General features: G+C 37.8%; 1 protein-coding gene across 2 annotated transcripts in view; it reads right to left on the minus strand.

Moving 5' to 3' along the window:
• The window catches only part of LOC127411382 (protein bicaudal C homolog 1-B-like), a 64,870-nt gene that overhangs the window by 20,324 nt on the left and 29,307 nt on the right, over positions 1–15,239 (minus strand). For both annotated transcript variants that reach the window (XM_051646908.1, XM_051646907.1), the window contains exons 3-8: positions 12,031–12,100; positions 7,025–7,104; positions 5,659–5,817; positions 2,773–2,826; positions 2,334–2,519; positions 307–576 (exon numbers count right to left, since the gene is read on the minus strand). In XM_051646908.1, coding sequence (XP_051502868.1) covers positions 307–576; positions 2,334–2,519; positions 2,773–2,826; positions 5,659–5,817; positions 7,025–7,104; positions 12,031–12,100 — 819 coding nt within the window. The remainder of the gene's footprint in view (positions 1–306; positions 577–2,333; positions 2,520–2,772; positions 2,827–5,658; positions 5,818–7,024; positions 7,105–12,030; positions 12,101–15,239) is intronic.

Genomic DNA, 15,239 nt, shown 5'->3' on the forward strand with positions numbered 1-15,239 from the left:
GTTTTGAACAACAAGTGGCGAGGTGTATAATCAATTTGGCACGTGTCTTGAAACCCCTCTGCTTTGGCACATTGCTAAAAGCCTCAAGATCTTCATCCAGACCAGTACAAGTCCAATCATCTGTCAGCATTTGTAGTGACTCTCATCCAAACATCTCTCTCAATTTCACCTCTTTCTGCATGACACGGAGTCTTTTTCACCAACTGGCCACAAATATGTACAGCAGTATTAAATTAGGGCAAAAGACAAACAGGCAGACATGCAGACAGACAGAAAAGAAGAAAGGCAGACAAACTGTTTCCATACCATGAGCTGCTGTCTAGCCGCACATACGGCGTCAATGCTCCCCTGTATGTAGACTCCGGAGCGGCTAGTGTGCGTGGGGGAGTGTGAGTGTGTATTGAGGTCAGGGAAGTGTATGTGGGCTCCTGTGCACTGGGTAATGTGTTTGATGTTGGCTCCATTGCGGCCCAGCAGGAAGAGATGGTGCTGGGGTGCGATGTCCAGTTGTGTGCTGACCAGAACAGAGCCGGCAAAAGACCCAGCGAGGTGCTCCAACAGCAAAGCTGTCCCTCGCTGAAACAAACACACCAAAATATAAAATAAAAAAAAAGAACATCTTAATTACTCCAAATACACCATTTCTTCCAAATACAACTTTTTTCCATTTTGAAATAGACATACACGCACAACAACAACATGTAAATAAATCTACAGTGGCCCCTAAACTTATTAGGTCACCTCAGCCATGCATTAAAGGAATATTCTTGGTTCAATACAAGTTAAGCTCAATCGACGGCATTTGTGGCACAATACTGATTACCACAAAAAATTTTTTTGACTTGCCCCTCCTTTTCTTTAAAAGAAGCAAAAATCTGGGTTCCAGTGAGGCACTTGCAATGGAAGTGAATGGGGGCCCATTTTTTAATGTTGAATACTCACTTAAAAATATAGCCACAAGACAGAAACAATATACGTGGAAACATGATTTTAGTGTGAGAAGATCATTTACGAACCTTTTCTGTGTAAACTTATTGCCAATTTTACAACTTCATTGCCATGACGATGCAATGTCAACAAACCCTAAAATGACTGTAAAAATTACAATTTTAAAAACTTTACAGCTCAAATAATACATGAGTTTCAATCAACATTATGCCACAAATGCTGTCGACTGAGTTTAACTTGTACTGAACCTGGAATATTCCTTTAAAAGGTATGGAAGTCTTTGCATTATAAAAAAATATCAAACCAAGTAACATTTATTTAAAAAAAGTTAATTTCTCAAGCCAAACATTTTATGAAAAGTGTGCTAGGTTCCAAATGACAAAAAAAGTATAAGTATTATTCAAAATTAAGTATTTGGACACTTTCTGGTTGACAAACTTTGTGGAACATGTCCATAGTTAATGTGATGAACAACACCTGTAGTTTCTCTGCTAGGACATCCTTGTGAACTTGAGAGGAACTGATTTAATACATCCACAATGACCTTTGGGCCAGTTGGTTGAAAGTATTGCAAAAATAAAGTTATTTCTGAGAAAAGATCTAGCATCATTTGTTTGTAGGTGACATATTGTTTGCAGATGATATTTTGTATCCAACGCAATGAAGTGGGACTTAAGTGTCCAAATAAATTTTTAGGCCACTGTAAACACATTTAGAGAACTCAAAACCCTTGCCCATCTCTTCTAAAGCATTACATTATGTTGAGGAGGCTGCAGTATTTTTTGGTTTCATTTCTGGCAGCTCTACTTGAAAATTAAATCTCTCCATTTCATAGAATGACCTAGTTTCATTCTTTCTCCCTCTACTCAAGAGCTTCAGTCATTTATATCTGCAACTATGAAGGAAACTTCAGCACAGGGATTTAAGTGTGTTTGTGTTTATGCGTGAGAGCATGTGTAGGTTAATTTATGTATATGACTCGAGACCTGAGATGAGTCTTAATTTTGCTGACTTGACAAATATGAAATTACTTGAGAATAGACCTATTAACCTTATTTATGACTTAATTTGAAATATAAGGCAACATAAACCTTGCATTACGAATCTTGCTAGTTTGTATTCTGCAAATTTGAAATGCAGACGTTACGGAGAAAAGATAACCAATTTATTTATATTGTAGAAGGGAGATGTGAAGATTTGGTGGCCTTATTCACAACTGTATTTGACTCTAGTTCACAAAAACCTTGGGGAGGTATTAATGACTAAAGAGTTTGTTTGTTTTTTTGCCGTTATTTGAAACCTGACTCAAGATTCCACTTCAGTTTCTTTAACACAATGTTCTTTCAACAGCATTAATATAATGTGTCTACCACTTCATCCCTCACCTTAATGCCATTGGCATTGTTCTGGTTGCCGCGGACAATGGCAGTGTTGCCATAGAGACGAGAGGGTGGTTTGAAGGAGATGGAGACGTTGTAAGTGTGGGATATATGCTGAACTACAGGAGAGCTACAGTCCACCTGCTGTACCACCCCACTACATTCAAACATCAGCGCCAATGGCAACAACTCCTACAGAGAGGGTGGAGAACAATTCTGTTTGATTTGTTTTGTTGAAGAGAATATAGAACCAAAAATGCTGATTTGTTGAATGATAATTTCATTTTGGCCACTAGGGTGCAGCACATAAAACCACTAATGCATGGCTTAAGTTGCAACACATGAAGCAAAGAAAGAAGAGAAAGAAAGTTCTTTCAGACAAGAAGGAAAAGCAAGAAAAGCAAGAAAAGCAAGCAAGCAAAAAGGACCTTAAACTTCATCTTACTCGTATTTTAATTCTCGCTGCCTCTACTCCAGCAGGCTGCCCTGCTATTGACACCTGAGAGAGAGCGAGAGAGAGAAACAAAGAAATTATTGTACTTCTTGATTATTGTACTTTCTTCATAATAGGTGCAGATGTTTATTCCTTTCTCTCATCCTCTAAGAATTTTTTGTTAATCTTAAGCAAAGCTCCAATAATACAGTCATACATCCAGAAACCTGATTTATTACCCATTAAATATGTGTGCGTGGCAAAGGACCAGTGTGGCATGAGGCCTAAGCACTAAATTAAGATCCTGCTTTGGGAATGAACGATTTAATTTCTCTTTTCCATCTTTTCATCCCTACACACACACATTCACACGCTTACTTGGATATCTAAATGGGGACATAGAATTCATTGTTTTTATACAGTATAAAGCTAATTATGTTGGCACAAATTAGCCAACATACTGCTATCTACAAACTTTGTTTAGGGTTTTTGCTAAATCTCTAAACCGAGACCAAACATTAACTCCTCCAAAAGCTTTAAAGCTGCATCCACCAAACTCAGCAGAAACCTTCAGACTGTTCTGGAATAGTGTGGTATATCTTTTCTAACAGACCAGACTCACAGTTTTCGCACAGTGAACAATCAAAATCATGGAAATTCCATAGACTGACATTGACAGAATGTTCAAATGGGCCAACGGAATTGTTAATTCAAATTCCAACGGTCAAAAAAATTAAAATGCCAACAAACCCATAAAAGGCCTTTAATCTGCTTTAAGCTCCTCTCCATCTATCTGACTCTATGACCACATACACACTACAAAGTTTTGGAGTGACAACCGAATTTAAATGAATCCCCTAAATTTGTATTCGGGGGCCCTAAGCAACTTGCTTAGTTTGCCTATAGTGAGGAACATCACTGCTTGTACCTTTGTCTTTTTGTCAGATTTTCAAATACTTTTTTGCCTCAAAACAATGTTTGTGATGTTGTGATTCATCTCAGAGCTGATTGTTTGCTTCATGGCTTCCAACTTTTATGGAGGATTTTATGAAAAGCCAATGCCAAAAATGAATGGGAAAAATACTTCTGGAACCCAGATACTGAATAAGTGGGCGGGGCACTGTTGCGCTCTACTGCGATGATTGACAAGTGAGAACCATAGCAACGCTGCAGCATCTCGTGACTGTGAACAAGCAGCGTGAATGCCACCAGTTTAAACCATTTTGTGTTGGTTGTTTTTGAGCAAGGAGATTATCAACCAGAGACATATTATCATCCGGCAATGTTTCGACAGAGTCGCCTTGTTTTGTTTATGTGCATCTAAGCAGCCTTTTCTAAGCAGTGCACGTGCTCCCTCTGGACTATAATGTATGATTTACCCTGGGACTGCTGGGCTGATGAGAGAAAATACAGTGGAGAAAGGGACTGGAATATATGTTATCTGTTTGCACGATTTACATCAGGAGAAGACAGGCACATGTCACACATGCTACTGATCACATCATTAATAACTAGTTGTTAAGTTCAGTTCCATAAAACACTGCATGGAATTTATGAAAATGCAGTTGTCACTACCTGAATTTTTCGGGAGTTAATTCGGTAGTAGAATGCAGTTGTCACTCCCATAAATGACTGAACTGTGTGAGTACAGAACGGGATTAAGCACAAAAAGGTGAACTGAAAACCGTATTTAGCTGTAGTGTGTATGTGACAAAGTCTTTTTAGCAAGTCTGTTCACTCATCGGCCATCTTTGGAACGCTCTTGGGCAGCTATTTTCTATGTAAACAAGCGGCAAGCCAGTCCAGCTCCTATATATTTGAATGGGGAAAGACCAAAATCTCCAAAACAGTTGGTCAAGATTACAATCAAAGAATATTATTTCAAATCAGCAGTAAAATCTGATAACACTGGTATCATAAATTATGCTTCATTATCTCAGATTAAGCTAGAAAAACGAATTTTTCTTGGTTTGTATAGCTAATGCGCGCTCTCTAGTTGATTGACAGGTGATGTCTGTGTCTACAAGGTGACTGGCTCTTTTACCTGTATGGTAGGACGTCTTTTCTACATCCGTTGACCATTGGGCTCTCCCAATTTCTCCCATTCATTTTAATAGAGGTGACTCGTCTCTGCTAATTACTCTCTGGTACGTGGCCTATATGTGACACTCTATCTGACTATCTAGCTAGCTAGCTGGCTGTTTTACTTCCTATAATATCTGTATCTATCAACTTAAAAATTATAAAACTAGTTTAAACTTTCAGACAAGGCTTTGTCAAACCTGTCTCGACAAACTTTACCTATCTTGTTATAATTAATATAAACTAACTAATCAAACAAACCCTAACCTTAAATGAAAATTTTTAGAATTTTAGCATTTTTAGAATTTAATTGAATTATATTTAATTTTTCCAAATGTGGATGTCCCCTAATGTCCCTAAAGAGATGTTTTGTCACAAATTTGTCCACAAAGTATAGCAAAGTAAACCCTCTCTCTCACACACAAGTAACATTCCAAACTGTCTACATGCCTCATCAGGCCACTCAGCAGTCTATTCAAACCTGAGAGCCATGCAGCAGCCAATCAGATCCATCATACTGTGAACCATTCTCATCCACCAGCCAACACAAACTGCTTCATGTCCCTATAAATAAACTGATTCAGCCAAGTTCAGCCGCTGCTGGTGGAAATGTTTTGCTCTACAAGTAGGATATGACCTACCTTTTCAAAATGAGAATTTAGAACTATATTTAATTTACATTCACATCCATGCAGAAATTGAGACACAAATGGTTCTTGCATGTCTTGATCGATCATGACACACCAGGTTTGAATGTGTGTCTGAGTGAGTGCTGGTTCCTAGTTGGGTCTGTTGACTTAGAGTGTGTATGTATACCTGGTTGCTCTTCTCTCCCTGGCTGTGTCTGTTAGAGTCAGGGAAGTGTATGTGGCAGCCCGTCTCTTCCATCACTCGTTTGATGTTATTTCCTCCTTTTCCAATCACATGCGAGTGTTCTGTGTGTGATACGTCCATTTTCAGGGTCACACGATTACTCTGTGTGTCAAAGGTCATGATTTAGAATAACAACACACCACTGATGCTCTTAAGTCCGTATAAGCACACTGCTGACAATCTTAGACAAGTGTCCAAGTATTCTTTGCTCTCTTGTACATTTGTTTCAAGCTTCGTTCTGTTGTCCTGAAAATCACAAGCCGTATAATGTAAGTGCGGCAAATTGAGTATTTAGTGTTAGGGTCACTGCTCTGACTGTTTGACAGTCATGTCCCATTAAACATTTTAAATACAAGAAACAATGGCCAATGAAGCCTGAATTACATAACATGAAATACATATGTGAAAAAGACATCATATACAGTACAACTGGTTTTAACTGAGGTGAGGTCAAATATGAAAGTGCTGCACTGTGCTATTAGCAGCTTGTTTATCATGTAAATGGTTTGTCCACGCTGCGAAAAAAAGTGTTTGGGTTCCACGTGAACCCAAAACTGCCACTGCCACGTGACGATGTGGAAGGATTACTGCAAGAAGTAGACTGGCATGCGGGTGCAAGGGATTTCAGCTCTGTTGGTCCAAACAATGCACGTGAATGGTGAAGTGAAATTTTAGATTCCCAGTTAAAAAAGGACTTAAATATTGATCTGTTTCTCTCCCACACCAATCATATCACTTCAGAAGATATGGATTTAACCACTGGAGTCTTATGGATTACTTTTATCCTGCCTTTTGGACCTTCAAAGTTCTGGTCACTATTAACTTGCATTGTATGGACCTACAGAGCTGAGATATTCTTCTACAAATCTTCATTTGTGTTCTGCAGAAGAGAGAAAGTCATACACATCTGGGATGGCATGAGGGTGAACTATCACTTTAATCATACACTAAAATCTATTAATAATACATTATAATAATCCTCTCTATTTTTCCATACATATTAACAGATTTTGGGGTTACAAACTCATTTTCTATGAGTGGATAATGGAGTATGAAAAAACTAAGTCTGTTAGTTTTAACTTCAAGGTCAATATCTAGTTAATAGCTAAAAGAAGCTAAGAGGGATATTTTCTTGTTATTTTTTCATTTCTTGAAAAGATAAGAATTCTTTATATGATCCTAAACTAATTTCAGTGAGTTTAGACTGACAGAACCTTCTCTCAAGATAATATCATCCCTCACAGACCAGTCACTGGAGAGTTTTCCATCAGTTACAGTAACATGACAATCACATGTTCCACGTAGTTACCTTTGTGTCAAGAACGGACATTATTTTCTCTTTCGCCTCTCGCACATCTTCCCTCTTTCCACTGACCTTAATATGTGGATCTGTGAGGATTATGAACAGGACAAGAGAAGAGAAGAAAAGAAAGTAAATGAACGGTTGTATAAAAACAATTAAATTTAGTATAACAGCATTCTAATTTGTGTGATATTGCTTTTATACAATAGTTTTATAAAAAAATAAGTTTATATTGATTAACTTACATTTTAGACTCAGTATGGACAATGTTTTCTCTGTTTTTGTTCCACTAATGAAAAAAGTTCCAAATGAAGCCAAATTAGGATTAGCAACTGTTGCGTGTCTTAACTGTGTATTTACTAATAAATAGGTTTTAATAGACATGGTTCAATACGTTTCATACTTTTACAACAAATAAAATCACAACTGTGTTTTTAATAATTTACCCCCCCCCCCCACCCCCATCATCAGAAATGTACATTACTGGCGTACTGCAGTGCTCTAAAAATAGCTCCTGTAGTTATTTCTTGGAATTCTGTTTTTCTCTACACACACTCCTTGACTCATTCTCTCTCCCTCTAAACCTCAAATACACCCCCAGATTTTCGGGATTGAAGCTAGGAGAGCAGGGGGGATATGAAACAGGAAGGATCACACGCATCACACACAAACACACAAAGTACGCTGTTTTTTGGGGAGGTATTAGAGTAACACCAGTAGGGGTCTTCCTGTCCAACCTACCATACGATCCCCTTCCTGCCATGTGGTAGTCATCAGCTCCAGTATGTGAATGTGTGTATGAGGTTGTATGTGTGGCCTGCATATTTATGAATGGAGAATGTCTATGCATGTCTGTAGAAAATGTTTATAGTTAATGCATGCTTGCATGTGGTTTATATCTATGTACAGTGGGGTTCAGAAGTCTGAGTCCACATTGAAAGTCTAGGATTCAAAATCTAATTTAAACCTGGAAGTTCAAGGATTTTGGTAAAGCAAAACAAAGAAATGTTATTATAATATCAAATGAATAAGAAATATTTAACATTCTGCACTATTTATAGGTCACTTATCAAATAGGCAAATTTGAGACTCAGGTTAACTATGTACAGAAGTTCAGCTTTTCTGGCTATCACTGAAGCACTCAAGATGCTCTTGGGAACATTCTCAAATCAAGCTGGGAGTACATGGATCATCAGGTTTTATAGACTTGTAGAGCTATCATTGAAGCAAAAGGAGGATATAAATACTAAAAGCAGCAAAATAGCAGCACACAAAAGTGGACGTTTGAACCCCACTTTAAGTTTCTAAGCGTACATTCTATGGTGTTTCATGTCTGCAAAACCTTTTATTTAAAATGTTAAAGAAGAGGTGCATACTGTACAGTGTGCGCAAATATAGTATATTATAGAATGAAACAAAATGGGTGGTAATTTTCTTGGATCTGGCTTCAAATCGTTGGAGAATTTATCTTTCATTTGAACCAAATTGTCTGGCCTCTCTGCAACCCAGTTGAGAAGACAGAAGAGTGATTTTTCTGTCCAGCAGACAGACTCATTTAAAAGTGATTTACTGACTCAGGACAGAGCAGAATAGACATCTCTCAGATTGATAACATCTGTTACAGGCAGTGGCCGAAAAAAGAAAAAAGAGAGAGAGAGAGAGAAAGAGAAAATGAGAAAAACAGTTCAAGATCTGGGAATGTAAAATATAGTTCAGCTTTGTGAGTCACAAACACTGACCATATTTAAAACACGATCAAAGGCGGCCTTTTGGGAGAAACAGAAAGGGACAAAAGAAAAGTAGCGAAAAGTGTGAATTTATGGAAGTAAATATCTGGAGAGATCTTAACATATTAACAAAAGGTTGAATTTTACAACAAACTCACCTAAATCTCACGGGGGAGCTACTTTTCTAATTCCCAAATAGGTCAGATGGAACCTGGGTCAGATATCAGCTTTTCCATTAAGGGGCAGTATATGACTTACAGGGGCATTTTTTACCTTTACAAGGGCATTTTTTTTTTTTTTCTATTCTAACCTTATAAAATTACCCTGTCATAATTTTATGTTATAATTTAAACAATTAATTCAATTTGAAAAATGTTTCAATGTTTCAATAATTACAAAATTACATGATCTGTACATTGCATATGTGCATTGTTACTGAAACATTGTTCTCATTCACATATTTCCAAATATTCTGGCTATTAAATTAACATAACCTACTAAACTAATGCACTGACATAGAGGAGATGACAGCATTTCTCCAGATTTGGAATGAGGAGCTTAAAAAAAAACGTCGCAACTTCTTCACGCCAATTGATAAAATCAATGCAAAAATAAACATTTCACAATGAAAATTAGTCAAAAATATGATTCATACACTAAAAGTGATTAATGTAAAACTATTATTGTATCATTAATAATGTTTTATTTAACATCAAGGCTATTTATACAGATATTATTTTTATTAATATTATTATTAATTACATTGTAGAATTTGGTTGCATTATATTTTGTGTTCTCAGACCTGATTAACACCACATTCATCCGTCCCGCACTTTTGGCTACTAGCTGGTGAGGAGGCTTTTCAAACAGACAGATGCAAGTTATCATGAGCCGATGGGCAGGGAAGTAGGATAGCAGAGTGACAGTGTTACTCACTAGGACAGTATATTTTAAATGAATGGTCTGAACAGTCACGTAATTTAGCATGTGAGCACGACACTGAATTGATGCGGAGTGTGAGAATCTGAGTGCCCTCCTGTGCGTGTTTATGGTGTGAGCATCCGCCACTGACTCGGCAACATCTGCACAACGGATGGCAAATGAAGATTGCGATGTGTATATTTAGACTAGGCCTGCATCAGATGCTATTTATAAAACAACAGCCACCATATTTTGAATTTGGGGCATTTTTGCCCAGAGCCCCCGTTCATTTCCGACCCTGGATGGAAGATGAGAGATGGAACAGGTGAATAAGTGACTCTCTTCACCATGCAGCTTGTACACAAAGCATTTTTGCTATTTCTGTCTTTCTTGTCAAACGTGCAGCGTCAAAACTATAGATCGCTTCAACGTCACGCGCTTGCAGTATTAACAGCTTTGTTAATTATAAACAGAAGCAATAGTTTTATCGCATTGCTCACTAACGGAAACGCAGTATAACGCCATTTGCATGTTGAATTAAAAGGTTTACATCTGTAACATCTTACAGATGTATAGATACATTCAGTAACTATGTGGCAAAGCGCTCCCTCACTGCGCGCACTCACACCAAACTCAACAAGTGCTCAACGCGCTGCTGACAGCAGCTGAAATAGAGGGAGAGACAGAGCGGATTTACTTGCGCATCTTCTGGAATTACAGTTTGATACAAAAACAAGTTTATTGATTTGATTTGTTCATCTGTATCTATTGGTTTAATAATTCTCAGCTGCACTGTAAAGCAAATAAAAGTGTGCAGGAATTCCCAGCGCTATGAACGTGGAACTTGCGGGATTGATTAAAATTGCACGATATACCCTCAATTCCGTGCCAAATTTCAGGCCCTGAGCCCTTTTTTATTATTTTAATATGTTCCTTGAGGTTCACTTATCATTTTAGTAAAATTTTTTGCACCAAAAAAATAAATAAAAGTCATATATTTGTAAAATATGACAATTTTCCACCCTCATTGTGACCCACGCTGTTTTGGTGCTGCTTCTCCTTTAAGACTTGGCAGCACACGCCCACTATTATTACTGGCTCTCTGCTCTTGATTGACCTGCTCTCTTCTTGCCTTCTCACTGCTAACCACTACTGGGCGGGGCTGCGGAAGTAATTCGTTAAAGTTGTCATCAATGTGTTGTTTTGGAGGCGGTCAGATGCAAATATCTTCCACAGTGTGACATCACAATGTGGAGGAAGTAGAGAACGAGTCATTTTGGCAGCTTGGATTCAACAAATGCAAACTTACAGAACGTTTTTATAGTTCAATGACCTCTTATATGTTAAATGAGCAACAGTTTTTTGTTTTTCCACGTAAACATGCGCTAGATGGACATTTTTCACTGCTACTTCTCGCTATATTTTCAGCATCACATGCAGGAGCACTTCGTTTTTTAGATGTCCTGTCAAGTTAAAAAGAGCTTTAAAAAAAAAAACGCATCTTGATACACCTGCGTTCTGTTTTATTTGTTTCGCAGCGTCTAAATTTTTTTCAGTGCAAGAATGTGTTTTGTCTGACAATATATCAAGACTTGTTATGCCTGAGTGACTCCAGCCAGGTCTCCTAAGCAACCAAATTGGCCCGGTTGCTAGGGAGGGTAGAGTCACATGGGGTAACCTCCTCGTGGTCGCTATAATGTGGTTCGCTCTCGGTGGGGCGCGTGGTGAGTTGAGCGTGGATGCCGCTGTGGATGGCGTGAAGCCTTCACACGCGCTATGTCTCTGTGGCAATGCGCTCAACAAGCCACATGATGAGATGCGCGGGTTGTCGGTCTCAGACGCGGAGGCAGCTGGGATTCGTCCTCCGCCACCCAGATTGAGGCGAATCACTACGCGACCACGAGGACTTAAAAGCGCATTGGGAATTGGGCATTCCAAACTGGGTGAAAAAGGGGAAACCCCCCCCCCCCCCAAAAAAAGACTTGTTATGCCTTCACTCTTTCACTTTTTAAAAAATTGTGAGGAACCACAAACACAGACAGATTTGCCTCATGATGCCAGATCGTCTCACATTATTCCTTTAAGAAAAGCCTTAAGGGTCTAATTAGGTTCTTGGCTTTTTAAAGCCAAAAATGGCTTTAACATTCTTTCAATAAACTACCAAAAGTACAGTCTGCAAATGAAACATGATCATGATATCCATTCTGCAAAGACAAACAAATCAGTAAGATACCAGCTGGATATAACCACCACATTCTTAGTTAGAGACAGCTGCTTCTGAGCATATTGTGGGTTTGTGCGTTGTGACTAGTGCAGGGACATCTGCCATAACTATGGCGTCTGTCTGTGTGCATGTGTGTATACCTTTTTTGGACTTGGCTCCAATCTTTAACTTAGACGGCCAGGCAATTTGAGTATTGGTTTCATCTATGACCTGAAACAAAAATCACAATGCTGAGAGTGTGGAATAGCATTTCAAAAATACATATTCTTAAGCACTCATACACACACATACTAAAACATACACTATACTAACACTGTCAAATCCAAGTTTTGTTATTCTCAAACACAAACGCACACAAACTCACACATTTCAATTATGCTAAAATATGCACACTGACAGAAATATTCAAGCTGTTTATAAAAAAAAAAAAGAAAAAAAAAGAAGACTTGGACTAAAACATGCCCCACTCTCTCACACACGCTCAAATGAAAACATGTAACATCCAGTTGGCAACGTACCTTTGAGAAGCCTAGTATACTAACCAGTAGCATATGTGAAAGGAGAAAGAGAGACAGCCAATAGCGCTAAGTTTTGTGTGCATACAACATCCACAAAAGAGATACTTACGGTAATTCACACCTACATGGTTACACTGGCCCCTAAAAAGTAATTGGACACTTTAGCCGCACTTAAAAATATATAATTATCTTTGCATTGTATAAAGTATTTAACCAAGTGCCATTTGGATTAGGCTTGAGGTTATACAACAACAGATAGTGACACTGTCTGGTTGTCAAACGTTAGGTTAGGAATGTGGCCACAGCTAATGTGACAAACGACACAGTTTAAACACCTTGAAAACACCTTGTTTCTAAAACAATTGCATTCAAATATTTGAAGTGTGACTTACCGGTCCAAAAGTGTCCAAATACTTTTGGGGCCACTGTATATGCATGTTTATTGCCTATAGGCAATGTTTAATACAATTCTGCCCTGATTTTCTGTTGAGCTTAAAACCTTTCTGGAAAAAAGCACAGTGCTTCTCTATTTTTAGTGGTTTTGTCTAATGTTTTTCATGTAAATTCATTTTTTAGGGCAAACCACAACTTTGGCAACAAAACATTTTGTCTCTATAGAAAACACATTTCTGTAGCCGTTTTGTGGAGTGCTCTGTATCTTCCTGCCTATAATAACCTCTTGGCTTTCATGGTCAGAGGGGCTTTACTGTACAGCAGTTCTCATGACAAGTTTTGGCTACAAACCCAATTTCTCTCAGAAAAATATTATCTGAGCATGAAACTGCCGCAAAAAAAAAAAAAAAAGCTTTAGTGTAGTTTTTCACACAACCTTGAGGAGAATCTCAAGCCTCTGGACTAATACTAAATAGAATTCATTTCATTTTAATTACATTTATTTTAATTAGCATGGTAGAGTTTTGTTCCTATCTGACAGATTGACTGACTCTAGTAAGTAGTCATTTAGTCTGTCTGGTGTAAACTGCACACAAAAAAGGCTGAAAAACTGGCTGAAATGGCCAGTTCCAATCTGATTGGCTGTTATGCAACTTCCAGAAGTCAGGGTGCACGGGGTGTTTTTAATCAGTCCACCTGGAAACAAGGACAGTTGCAAGCACTGAACTTTAACCACTATGCCACACCACAAAACCTTAGAGAAGTTTTGAGCAGCAGTGTGTGATGTCATAAAGTACATATGACATCACGCCATACAAATACCCCCATATTTCACTTACAATAAGTTTACACCCAGTGTTGCACGTGCTCACACATTAACTGGGAACATTCAGTGCTGTGTTTTCCTCAAGACTTTACGAGCCATGCTTTTCCAGGTTTCATTAGTCTTGGGACCTGTGGTTCAACAGCAGGCTTCAGTTTGTATTTTGTTTTAACACCACAGGAGGACAAAAGAACATGAGAATGTTTTTTTTTACATAAGGGGAACAGTGCATTTTTATTAATCTCTCCAGATTTTCATAAGTCTGTAAATCACATGCATAGCTGTGACAGACCCGGTGATTAGATGTGTAAAATTATGGCTTAAGAACAGCAAAGTTCAGTTCAAAGCTATAATGCAAAGGTGGACTACACACTCTTTGGGAATTCTGCGGTTTGCTTGAATGAGGATGTGTATCTTTCAAATTTGAATACCATGAAAAAACCTCATGAAAGACTTTTCACAAAATACTCTTCAGCACATAACATCTAACCTGTTGCATCAGACAAAATCTGTATCAGTAATCTGAAAACTTTATAGTCATTAGATTTTCTATGCCGGCAACTTTCGTGTCATGAAATTCAAGGCCCCAAAAGCAGTCAAAAATTAAATGCATCATGCCTCATTCAGTATATGTGATATTCAAGAATTGAAAGCTATCTAAAAAGTAGACATAAATGGCACCCTTTAATATTAAAAACACTTGTGCTTCTGTAACATTGGTGAATATAAACAGCCCTTTGTGAATCCATGGCCATACAACCTAGGGTGTCCAATCCACTTTCCAAAACAGAGTGATGAGTTCGAATTCCGACACTTGTAAGCAGAAGAGAATGTTGTTCTGTAGTATTAAAACTAAAACTCAAAGCACTAGCCCCGAATAATTTTAATGAAGAACTAGACCTATCAATTTTCATTTGATCAAATTACAATTAAACATTTGATTAATTTGTTAACCGAGTTTTTGCCAATGTATGTTTTTTGGCAAAGGACATCAACAGGAATTTAAACTGTGAAGACTACGTTTGATTTACAACAGTGTATACCTGATGTTTCAACGACTGGATCTTTCACACTTTACTGATTCTTCTTGTTTAGTGACTATAAAATCATGAGCATTTTGTAATTCTTTGTGTTTAGTATTGAATGTGATTTAGCGATTTTATAAATTTGTATTCAGGTGTGTCTGGGACGGTAACTTGAATTATATGTTAATTGTGTGTTTATTATTGTGAGCACCTGGTGATCTTTTAAGCACTAATTGGTTCTATCTTGTGACAAATCATGACTGAGAACATAAAATCATGTGATGATGCCATAGATGTTGTTTGTATAAAAAGAGGGTGGATATATTGATCGTTTTACACTGAGAAAAGGCCTATGCACCTATACATCTGTGTCTATTCCCCTAAAATGTATCTAATAAAAAAATAACAAGTGTATCTGTGTGCGGATCATCTCTTCATTGTACTGCAATATTAGCCATAATATAGAGTATTTGTCAGTCAATTTCAGATTGCTCTGTTTCAAAAAGTAGTGAGCTACCTAATGAGGCAGCATTTCTAAAACGTAGGCGTCTTAATCATGCTGCCATCTTTTAGAAGAAACCTCATTTTGG

Source organism: Myxocyprinus asiaticus, chromosome 20 (genome assembly GCF_019703515.2).
Source record: "Myxocyprinus asiaticus isolate MX2 ecotype Aquarium Trade chromosome 20, UBuf_Myxa_2, whole genome shotgun sequence".
Classification (NCBI taxonomy): domain Eukaryota; kingdom Metazoa; phylum Chordata; class Actinopteri; order Cypriniformes; family Catostomidae; genus Myxocyprinus; species Myxocyprinus asiaticus.